The sequence below is a fragment of the Lutjanus erythropterus genome, chromosome 14, assembly GCF_056507025.1.
Source record: "Lutjanus erythropterus isolate fLutEry1 chromosome 14, fLutEry1.hap2, whole genome shotgun sequence".
In the NCBI taxonomy this organism is placed as follows: domain Eukaryota; kingdom Metazoa; phylum Chordata; class Actinopteri; order Lutjaniformes; family Lutjanidae; genus Lutjanus; species Lutjanus erythropterus.
The window spans coordinates 29768279-29779607 of record NC_139330.1 but is presented as its reverse complement, the minus strand read 5'-3'; the positions used below and the strand labels follow the sequence as shown (position 1 = coordinate 29779607).

The 11329-nt window shown below is 38.3% G+C and overlaps 1 protein-coding gene across 1 annotated transcript; it reads left to right on the top strand.

Annotated features, from left to right (window-relative positions):
• Positions 1-692: 692 nt before the first annotated feature.
• On the top strand, positions 693-10746 carry LOC146315721 (follistatin-related protein 1-like). Its single transcript, XM_084735728.1, has 11 exons — positions 693-1049; positions 1240-1314; positions 6905-6994; positions 8321-8450; positions 8584-8613; positions 8767-8897; positions 8983-9101; positions 9503-9615; positions 9822-9932; positions 10055-10192; positions 10448-10746. Exons 1-10 carry the CDS (start codon positions 1047-1049, stop codon positions 10171-10173), a joined length of 921 nt encoding a protein of 306 aa, XP_084591854.1. The 5' UTR covers positions 693-1046; the 3' UTR covers positions 10174-10192; positions 10448-10746.
• The last annotated feature ends 583 nt before the right edge of the window (positions 10747-11329 follow it).

Genomic DNA, 11329 nt, shown 5'->3' with positions numbered 1-11329 from the left:
GTAATATTTGACCAGGAGTATCTATACTTTGACTCAAGTACTGGGGTGAGTACTTTGTCCACCACTGGTAAATTTACACTGTTATACAAGCTGTACACTGACTACTTTACATTGTATCAAAGTGTAATTTCTTCAGTGTTGTCCCATGAAAAGATATAATTAAATATTTGCAGAAATGTGAGGGGTGTACTCACTTTTGTGAGATACTGAACATACACAAACAATCCCATGATCGCCGTCAGACATACTGGCAAGATAAAAATAAAACTTATTTCTTTGATCTGTTAAATTCTACTCTATTGGAGTTGTTTTATGCCAAGTATAATTATTAGTTTTTGCTTTGTTGTTAGGAAGAGTTGTGTTTATTTTTTGTATATGGGCCACTTGAGAATTTGAATATTTACTTACAGAAAAAAATAACTTTCTTTCTGTCTACTTTGACAGCAGTTTTAGATCACTCAGGCTCTAACAGCACACGTAGAAGAACATCAAGAGGTTTTGTAGAGACGGCCAAATGATTTCTTTTCGTTGTGCATATGTCTGTCAGAGGACTATTAACTTCACCTCCTCTCTCCCCTCGACTGTGTAACGTTGTCTGAACATGTCAGTCGGTCGCGTGCCTTTAACTTATCATTCTTCAGGAGGACAGCTCATGTGTGTGTTTCAGAGGCTGCAAGGAAGAGGAGGAGGAGGAGGAGGAGGAGGAGGGGGAAGCTGTGTGACTCTGGACAGCTGGTCTCCTTTCTCTCCCAGCATCCCTCCTCCTCTCCTCCTGTGTCCTTTTGTAAGTCAGATGTGTTTGACTACAGAGCAAAGCAGACGGATCACTGATCACTGGCTGGATGTAAACTCCTCATGATGGATATATACTGAAAATCTGGATATGAACTGATCACGTGACTGACTGACTGGTTTTGTGATTACTTTTTTATTGCTGATCAGGAGTAACTGAATCTAAGGATACAGACTGGTTCTTACAGGCTGTTTTAATGCTGACCAGTTGATTAGAGAGCAACATCTTCTGGACAAAGTGCGTTTAGACTGGGATGGTATGGCTGCTTTAATATCACTGTCATTATTATCATTAGTAGTAATGGTAGTATGAGTACAATGAGTAGTTTACTATAGTTGAAATGGTAAACATTTGCCTTACATTGAGCTAATTTAATTGTTGTTATTATTTAAGTAAACACATCTAATCTACAGTCTAATAATTTCATATTTTCCTCTCCTCTCCAGATGTTGACCATCTCTATTCTCCTGCTGCCGTTGCTCCTCTCCTCTCCTCCTGTCTCCCCCTCTCCTCTGGCCAAGGTAAACTCACAGTGTGATTTTTTTTTTTTTTTTTAATTACAACACAGCTGAAAGTAAAGCTATTACCTGACAAGCTGAAGTTGGGACAACTGTGATATGAAAGTCATACAATATTATAATAATACATGTGATGATGAAATTTACTTTTAGGATTTTTCTCAATCCATAAAGACACATTTTGTCCCTCACTTTATTAGAAACATTCAAATTGAAAATCACCAAAGTTGAAGATACATGGGAAACTTGTAATCTGAAAAGTTGCAAAAAGAGCCAAAATACAGGTACAACCCCAATTCCAAAAATGCTGGTAAAATAAATAAAAACAGAATGCAGTGATTTCCAAAAACTTTTCAAACTATATTCAGTTGAATACAGTACAAAGACAAGATATTTAATGTTCAAACTCATTAACTTTACTTTTTTTTATTTATAAGGAAACACTCATTCTGAATTTGATGCCTGCAACATGTTTGAGTTTAGGAACTGTTCTGAAAGTGAAATTCTTTCTCGTTCTTGCTTGATGTACAACCTCAGGTGCTCAACAGTCCAGGATCTCTGTTGTGGTATTTTGCGCTTCATTATGCCTCACACATTTTCAGTGGGAGACAAGTCTGGACTGCAGGCAGGTCAGTCTAGTACCTGCAGTCTTTTACTATACACTGTTGTAATTAGACTTGCACCGATTTCAACTTTCTTGGCCGATTTTTGAGGGGTCTGACCTACCGATTCCGATTTTGGCCGGTTCCGATTTTCAGTCTTTCTAAGAACTGTAATTGACAGCATTCACGAACATTTTTGCAACTTTTCTTGTAAATGTGTTCATAATAAGACACTGACTATTAAATATTCATTTAATACTTTCTCCAAAATCATCCAGATTACAACCAGGCCTTATTATTATAACTTTATATTAAGATTATGAATTGGGTGAACGTGATCTCGCGAGATCATCTCGCGGGATTTCGCGGGACGCGATTTCACGTGATCTTTTGTGGAAGCGGATGTAAACAAACCGGAGACTAACGCGGTGCAACAGTTTGAAGTAAAACTTTGCCGTGAGAAAAACAGACACAGAAGTTAAAGGAGTCTGGATGAGAAAATGTTTGAGAAGACACATCAACACAGGTTGTTTATTCTTCAGTCAGAACAGGAGGTAAGATTTTAACTGTCCCTTTGTGAACAGCAGTCTGCTGCTAGCTTGCTAGCATTAGCCTGAAGTGCGAGAGAGTTTACGGCTGTTTTGCGACATTGTCAGCTGCTCTGTCTCGTTGTAGACTGTCTGTCTTCTCTTTATCCTGTTCTTGGAATCTGTCTCTGACACCAGCTTCAAGCAGACGTGTGTCTGAGTGTGTAGCTGTTATCAGCGCTGTGTTGACGTCACGGTCAGTTTGTCTGCTGCGCGCATGACGTGACCATCGTGCAGAACATGTGTGTGACAATGACGGGCACAGAACCGGATTTGTGACGCTGACCGGCCGGTCACCGGTCAAGGCCAGTCACGTGAAAACCGGCCCGATTCCGAGCATTGCCGATTAATCGGTGCAAGTCTAGTTGTAATACATGCAGAATGTGTCTTGGCATTGTCTTGCTGATATAAGCAGGGACATCTCTGAAAAAGACGTCACCTGAATGGCAGCAAATGTTGCTCCAAAACCTTTTAGCATTAATGGGGCCTTCACAGATGAAAGAGTTTGCTATGATGCCATCGGCACTAACACACCCGTATACCATCACCGATAATGACTATTGAAGTCAGAGCTGGTAACAATCTGGATGATCCTTTTCCTCTATGACCTGGAGGACACAACACATGATTTCCTAAAACATTTTGAAATGTGGTCTCATCAGAGTACAGTATACTTCGCATCAGTTCATCTCAGATGAGCTCCAGAGTAATCAGCAACATTGCTGGATGTGTTGTTCTTAAAAATGTTGTATTATTTTCCCACACAGGTTTTCGCAAAGTGGTGAACCTCACCCTATCCTTGCATGTGAACAACTGAGTCTTTTAAGGATGCCTCATTCATACCTAATCATGAAACTATCACACATTTACCTGTAGAATGTTCCAAACAGGTGTTTTTAAAGCAATCCACTTTCACAGTCTCTTGTTTCGCCTGTCCCAAGTTTTTTTTGAAACGTGTTGCAGTCATCAAATTCAGAATTAGTTTATATTTACCAAAAAAATTAAAGTCATTAGTTTGAACATTAAATATATTGTCTTTGTACTGTAATCAAGTGAATACAAGTTTAAAAAAGTATTTGCAAACCATTGCATTCTGTTTTAATTTATGTTTTTACAGAAAGTCACAATTTTTTTGGAATTAGGGATATACTTCTGATTCTGTAAAATACTGAGTAAAGCCACCACTGCTGTTACATCCTTTTATAAAAAAAAAAAAAAAAGAGTGCTGAATGTAAACTAAGATTAGTCATAGATAATGACTTTTGGGGGAAAAAAAACAGGAAGACTGGCTGAAAACACAGTGTGTGCAGGTCCACCATGACTTCAGGGTTAAAATATTTCCAGTTGAGTGTTTTTGATTTTTTCCCACTGTTCCTTCATTACAAGTCTGATGTAAATCCTTCACAAGCAGACACTCAGAGAAGACTGATGTTGACCTCTGACTGCAGGAAAAAAGCTAAATATGGAGGTCAAGGTTTACACGGTTTAGGAAGGTGTTGGCATGTGAAGGTGAAAGGAGAAACGTGTTTTTCCCTGAAAGTGGTCAGTTTTGTTTTGCAAATGTTTTTGATGGAGCATAGACACACACACACACACACACACACACACGCACAGACAGTGAGCAGGTCCTCAGGTATGCATGTGATTAGAGCTGTCGGCAGCTGATCTCTAATCTCACCCCTCCAGCTGGAATTCTAGTTTAAACACACTCTGCTGTGTGTTGGTTTGTTTCCTCTGCAGCTGTTTTATCACCTTTCAGTCTAAAATGCAAATCAAAGGAGAAACTCTGCCTTAAAATTTCCTTTGCATTAAACTTTTCAAACCAGACATCAAGACAGTTTGTCCTAATGACATAAATGATCCTTGACTTCACCATGAGGCAGACATTTGTAGTTTTGAGTGAAGTATCTCTACAAATGTTTGATGGATAGCCATGAAATTTGGTGCCATCACTCACACTCACCTCAGCATAAATTATAATAGGTTGTATTTTGTACTAATTGTGCACATGTTAGCATGTTAGCATGCTCTGTAAAGATGGTCGTTTAACTTGCTTCACATCAGCATGTTAGCGTTGTCATTGTGAGCTGGTTAGCTTGCTCATGTTAGCATTTAGATCAAAGCACTAATGTGCCCAAGTGCAGCCTTGATATAACTTTAGAAAACCTGCTGTAAATTACTTTACACGAAGAGAAAAACCTGACATTGCAGCAGCACAATGAAATACAAATGTTAAGTATAGAATAGTGACCATATGAGGTATTGTCAATACATCTTAAGACAATATATGTTAGACAAAAACAGCAAAAAACAGTAAAAAGGCAACAGAAGGATTAGATGAGGAAGTGAAACTTAAGAGATAAGAAACAGAAGGAAGCAGAAATGGAGAGAATAATGAGGATGAATGGAGGAGGAAAAGATGAATGAAAAGAGAGAGTGAAGGAAGAGGAGAGGAGAGAGACTGAGAGGATTCAAAACCTTTACAACCAAGACAAGGTCAGACATGACCTTAAAATTAGACCAACGCCTCACTGCAGTCAGTGCGTTCATGTCTGTGTGTTTTTGTCTGCAGTCAGCTGGTTGCTAACAGCAGGTTTGCGGTGCAGCAGATGTCAGCTGGAGGCGACAGATGTATCTATTGTGTGTGTGTGTGTGTGTGTGTGTGTGTGTGTGTGTGTGTGTGTGTGTGTGTGTGTGTGTGTGCTTTTGTACATCTTTGTGTGCAAAAATGTGAGTTTTAATCCTTGAGAGTGAAGACATTTCCAAAAAAGAGAACATTTTTGGAAAGTGATGTCTTGTCCAGTCATGTTGTCTTCTTGTTGTTTAGTTGTAGGAGTTATTGTTAGGTTAATATAAGGGTCAGGGTGGGTCAGGCATGTAGTTGTGATGATTTAAGGTGGGGTAAGCGGCTGTAATGCACCATGTTGCTGAGGGTCCTCGTGAGTATTAACCTGTGCACGTGTGTTGGCTTTGGTGACCTGTAAGTACTGAGGAATGTGTGGCATTTGAATGTAAACATCTGTTCAAGAGAATCTGTGTTTCTAATCTTGTGTTCAAGCATGTATGTACAGTAGGTGCATTATGTGCATGTTTGGGTTCATCTTCAACAGAATTGTGTGTCATTAAGAAATTAAGTAATGTCTAAAATCAAAAATCTTTTAAAGAAAGAGTCCCAGAGAGTCACACCATAAGAGATTCTTCAAGCAACATTTGTGCGTTTTTATGTGTTAAATGGTTTTTGAATACAGATAACTTTGACCAATTTTAAGTCTAATTTGGCAGTGTTTGCATTAGTCGGATGCCTGGTTCTTCAGTGAGACACACTGCAGGTCTATGTGGAATATGTGTTAAGCCTTCTTAGGGTGGAGATGTGTGATGTCCATGACAGGTTCTCTGTAGTAAAACTGTTCATCTGCTCCACCTCAGCTCCACTCCACAAAGATGCACAACCCTGTGTGCATCTTTGCCTCTTTTTTTCATAAAATGAAAACCAAAAAAGTACATTAGATTAGCTACTGGCTACATAATTTGTCATTTATTGTAGTTGTGTGTGCACACAGTCTTTCACTGTAATGGATAATTGTGACATGATTGTGTTTTTATGTGAACATTTAATTTATTTCAAAATAGAGCTGCAATGATTAATTTACGAATCAGTTATTAATTGATTATTAAATTAATCACCAACTGTTTTCATAATTGATTAATCAGTTTGAGTAATTTCAAGTTCTTTGATTCCAGCTAATTTAAATGTGAGTATTTTGTGGTTTCTTTATTCCTTTATGACAGTAAACTGAACGTCTTTGGGTTGTGGACAAAACCAGACATTTGAGGACGTCACCCTGCATGTTGGGAAACACTGATCAACATTTTTTCACAATTTTCTGATATTTTATGGACCAACTATTAATCAACAATCGACCAATTAATTGACTATGAAAATAACTGTTAGTTGCTGGCCTGTTTCAAAATAAGTATTAAATGGAAATTGGGTATAAAACCTGATCATTTCAACACTTATGGTGTCCAAATGCACCCTGCCGATGTCACCGTGTCCCCAGATCTTATAATGCAGTCAATGAGTTACACTTTTGTCATAACCGACTGGAATGATGGCCAAAGCACAAAAATGGCAGCTTTTCAATTCAACATGAGCTGTTCCACTGCCCAGCTGCCTCAGTAATAAAAAGTGTGCGTGTGCGTGTGTGTGTGTGTGTGCGTGTGGAGAGAGCCATTGTCATTCAAAGCGGCATGTGTCTCTCCCAGTGGGAGGTTAAAGGTCACCATCTGGAGTCTGAAGCACACACATACTCTCTCTCACACACACACACTTCTCATTTTTTTCATTGTTTACATATAAAACAGAAATACCATGAAAATGTCATGTCTCTCTGTGTGTTTCAGGATCAGTCGGTGTGTGACAGGACTTCCTGCGGTGCAGGTAGAGAGTGTGTATCAAATGACAGAGGAGAACCAGTCTGTCGCTGTTTAGAGGTAAAGTTACTGAACAGCTCACTTTTGCACTTAATTATTAAACTGACCAGCATTAGCCTTTAGCTTGAAGCACCACTGTGCTGATGTGCAGCTTCACTGAACTGCTGGCTGTGGACGTAGTCTTGTTACCAATATATGTAAGTGGATTCATGTAAATAACATTGTTCAACCCCATTTTTATTTTTGTAGTACACAACAGCCAATTAGATTTTATATCCTAGACAAAAAAAAGACATCAGTGCTATCAACAATAGTAAAACTACACCTAAATATAAAATAAAACTAAATATTTTTGAAGATTTCTGAAGTGATAGTGGACAAAATACTTTATGACTATATACCATTTCCATATAAAAATTTCTAAAAATGACTAGATCTGTGATAAATGTTTTGTTGAAATCCATTATTTATTCAAGATAATGGTATGTTTCCTGCTAGCTGTTGCTGGCCAGTTGCTAGTCACTATAACTTCCAGGGACACTCGTAACACACCAGAGAGTGAGGAAGGAAGGCGGTAAATGTGACTGAAAATAATATAAATAAAATCTTCATTACCTCATTCTGCTATAGTTATATCAGATAGATTTTGATGATGGTCATTTAAAAGTGGAGAAAACAACTCGCATGATCCCACGCTACTTCACAGTGACATCAAACTGTCTTTCGATATTGTTTTAATGTGAGAGAGAGACACCTAGCAGCAGAACTAACATACTGTGCTTTTATAGGTCTGATTTCCTCTTAGATAACTACAGAAGAGTGATAAGGCCAGGCATAAGGGGAAATAAATGAGAGGAAGATGAAGTTTTATATTCCACAATTTGAGAATGAAGGCAAAGTGTCAAGAAAAAAGTCAAACTTTGTGCCAGACATAAGAAAAAATCAATCAGAGGAGAAAGATTTTTTCTTTTGCATAGAATAAAGCTGAAATACCCTTTCATTTAACCTTTTATTCCCTTAATTTTTTTTATTCCTGGCACAAAGTTTAACTTAATTCTTGACATTTTGACTTCATTCTCAAAATTCAAAATAAAAAAGAAAATAAATAAAACTCTTATTTTTTGGTATTAACAGTCTTCCATAGAAAAATCTTTTTGAAACTCTTAATTTTTCTGCATCTTTCTCTCTCTTAAATTCAAATGAAATTTCCTTTATTTGCATCAAAGTGTATTAGTATTTGTTTCAAAGCCATGTAAACTATAACCTAAAAAAACAACCTGATGACAAAACACAGAAAATATCACTAACTGGGCCCTGCAGTGCCGTCATAAATCTACTGCAGGCCATATTTGTGAACCTCATGTTGACCCTCCTCTGTCTCTGCAGCGGTGTGATGTGACGGAGCACTGGGCGTGTGGCAGCAACGGCAGATCCTACAGAAATCACTGTGAGCTGCACAGAGACGCCTGCATCACCCACACCAAGATACATGTGGAGCACAGCGGACACTGTCTGGGTCAGTACACACACACACACACACACACACACGCTTTACTAAACACACTCATGCACACAGCAGACAGCACAGACAGTTAAAGCTGTGTACGGTACGTGACTTGTGACAGTGGTCTGTGTCTTTCTATTTGCAGAGAAACCAAAAAAGACAGACGTGAGCCCCAGTAAGTCTTACAGAATTATAAAAAAATCATGTTAATTTGAATAATCAGATTATGATTTCGTTCATAGTTAACTTTCATTTTCTGAGTTTAAGGTCTGTAACCTTTAGAGACCTTGTGGTTTTGGTGTGCTCCTGGCTGTGTTTGTATGTGTAGTGGTGTGTTTCCTGTCTGATCGTGATTGGCTGAGAGAGAGAGTGATCCAGTGGATTCAGGAGGAGATCGAATCTGACAACGTGACCTCAAACGTGTCCTCAGCCAATGACCTCCTGCAAACGTATTTCAAGGTCAAACTGCATTACAGTTATATGACAATAACTGAATAAGATATTTAAAATCCAGTATATTTAACGTGTTGATTGTGTGTTACAGATGTATGACAACGGAGATTCAGAGCTCGATTCCAAAGAGTTCCTGAACTTCCTGAAACATAATGAGACAGCCCTCAACCTGACGTTCTCCAATACTCTGGAGACTAGCATGCTACTGAGGTACACACACACACACACTATGCAATAAGCCAACAGCTTTACAAAGCTACTGGATGAATAAATCAGTTCTCATCCTGTTTGTTTTGTACCTGATAGTTTCCTCTGCGCACATGAACCATTTCAGCCGAATGTGCAAAATATTGGCTTAGTTCTTAGAATTGTGTAAAATCTATATTTTCTCTTTTTATAGCAGTTCTACTGGTTCTGTCCAAAATGTCTCATTTGCTGAAACTCTGGCCCATCTTTTTAACTACAAAAAATAACACTCACCATTATCAGCAACTGCAAGCAAAGCCTGAGCTTTCTGCACAAAGATGCACATTTTGTAATTAAATCTTTATAATCAATAGTTACATGAAGAATCTTTCACTGACGTCACTCACTCTCTGTCTGTCTCTCAGGTCTCTGTGTGTTGATGCTTTGATTGAGCTGTCGGATGAAAACGCAGACTGGAAGCTGAGTTTAACTGAGTTCATCAACTGTCTCACGCCCACCTACCATCCATATGAGCGACGTAATCACACACACACACACACACACACACACACACACACACATACACACACATACACACATTGTTGAAATTAAAATATATATGAATACAGTTTGCAACTGATAAATGCATTTTTAGAGACACACTTTGTCCAGATTATGTAGGGGAAAAGATCAGCACAAAAGACAAGAACAGTGTTTATGTGTGTTTTATGTGTGTGCGTGCAGAGTGCGCTCTGGAGGATGAGGTGTTTGAGGACGGAGCTGAAACTCACATGGAGTGCAACAAGTGTGTGTGTGCCTGTGGAAACTGGGTCTGCACCGCTCTGACCTGCACCGGTGAGGATATTGTGTATCATAATAATGGCCTGGTTGGCAGTTTCCCCTATATTGGAGCTCATAGGCTTTTTATTTTGCAGCTGCTGGTTTTTATCTTGGTAACGTGATCATGTTTATTTCAGGAGAGCATCAGGCGGTGGAGGATGTCAATGAAGGAGAGGAAGATGAAGAAATGACAGAGGAGGAGTGGAGCAGGAGAGTGGCTGAACTCAACGCTCTACCGGTGGACAGTCAACACTGAACTGCTGTGATGAGAAAATGTAATCCATTATTCATTATTCTCCTGAAATTTTTTGTGATGGAGTTCTCTGTAAGTTAATTTTCCTATCACTCAAAAATGACTCAAATGTGTCTGCATGGAGAGGACTCATCTTAAAATATTTGGTCTGGATTAAAAGTGGTCAGTAATATAAATGGTACGTGATTCACAGTTAGTCGTTTGAAACATACAGAACTAGCAGTGTGGTCATTTAGAGTGAAAGTACACATGAAGTACCTTTTACTTGTTGTTCTAGCAAGAGACCTTTGCCATGGAGACCTGAGGCCACACCCACTGCACCTGCACCAGCCAATCAGCAGGCCAGTTTTCTTGATTTACGGATAAGAGGAACATCTCAGCTCCAGTTGTATATTGTCAAAAAACCACACAGTTTTAAGTATTAAGCTAATTTAAACTGGTATATGCATACGAACACCTGTTTCTCTCCCAAACAACCAGTTGTTTATATTTCCATATATCTGTATGGACTGTAGTTTGTTTTTTTACATATTCAAAAATGAGATTGTTTGGCAGGTCACTATTTTCTAAGTACAGTATACTCTTTAACTCTGGAAGTTTTTATGTAGTTCAACTTTTTTCATTATTTAAAACAAAAAATAATTTCATTTATTTTATTTATTAGGACAACACGCATTAAACAACATTTCTGTAAATATGTCAGTGTTAGCCAACTGGCTAATTTTCAATTTCTATAAATCAGCAAAGAACTTTCCAAATATTGATTATGACTGAGTTTGTAAAAATTGTTTTAAGAGGCTGGTGAAACACACAGGAGGGTTGTTTGTTTCATTGTTAATGTGATGTTATATTTTGTGTATTCAGGTTTAGAAAATGCAGATTTTTTTATACACTTGTTAATAAACACTTTATTGTAAGAAACAAATTGTTGAATCCTGAACGAGTTTAATAGAACACATGAATTTAATTAGACTCAGTTATTCATTTATTATCTCACCCAAAGTATGAATAAAAATATAAAATAATGGGTAGTAATAGTTGGTGGGGTGTGCTTGTTCATAGGCTGGGTCCTGGGCAGCAGTTGTGGGGTTGATATCTTCCCCCAAACTCTCTCCCCCATTTCCTGTCTTATTTTGAGCAGTCCTGTCAAATAAAGGTT

Coding starts and splice junctions, on each gene's coding strand:
- LOC146315721 (XM_084735728.1), top strand. Junction 1,315..6,904: donor CCCCCTCTCCTCTGGCCAAG/GTAAACTCACAG, acceptor TGTGTGTTTCAG/GATCAGTCGGTGTGTGACAG. Junction 8,614..8,766: donor AAAGACAGACGTGAGCCCCA/GTAAGTCTTACA, acceptor TTGTATGTGTAG/TGGTGTGTTTCCTGTCTGAT.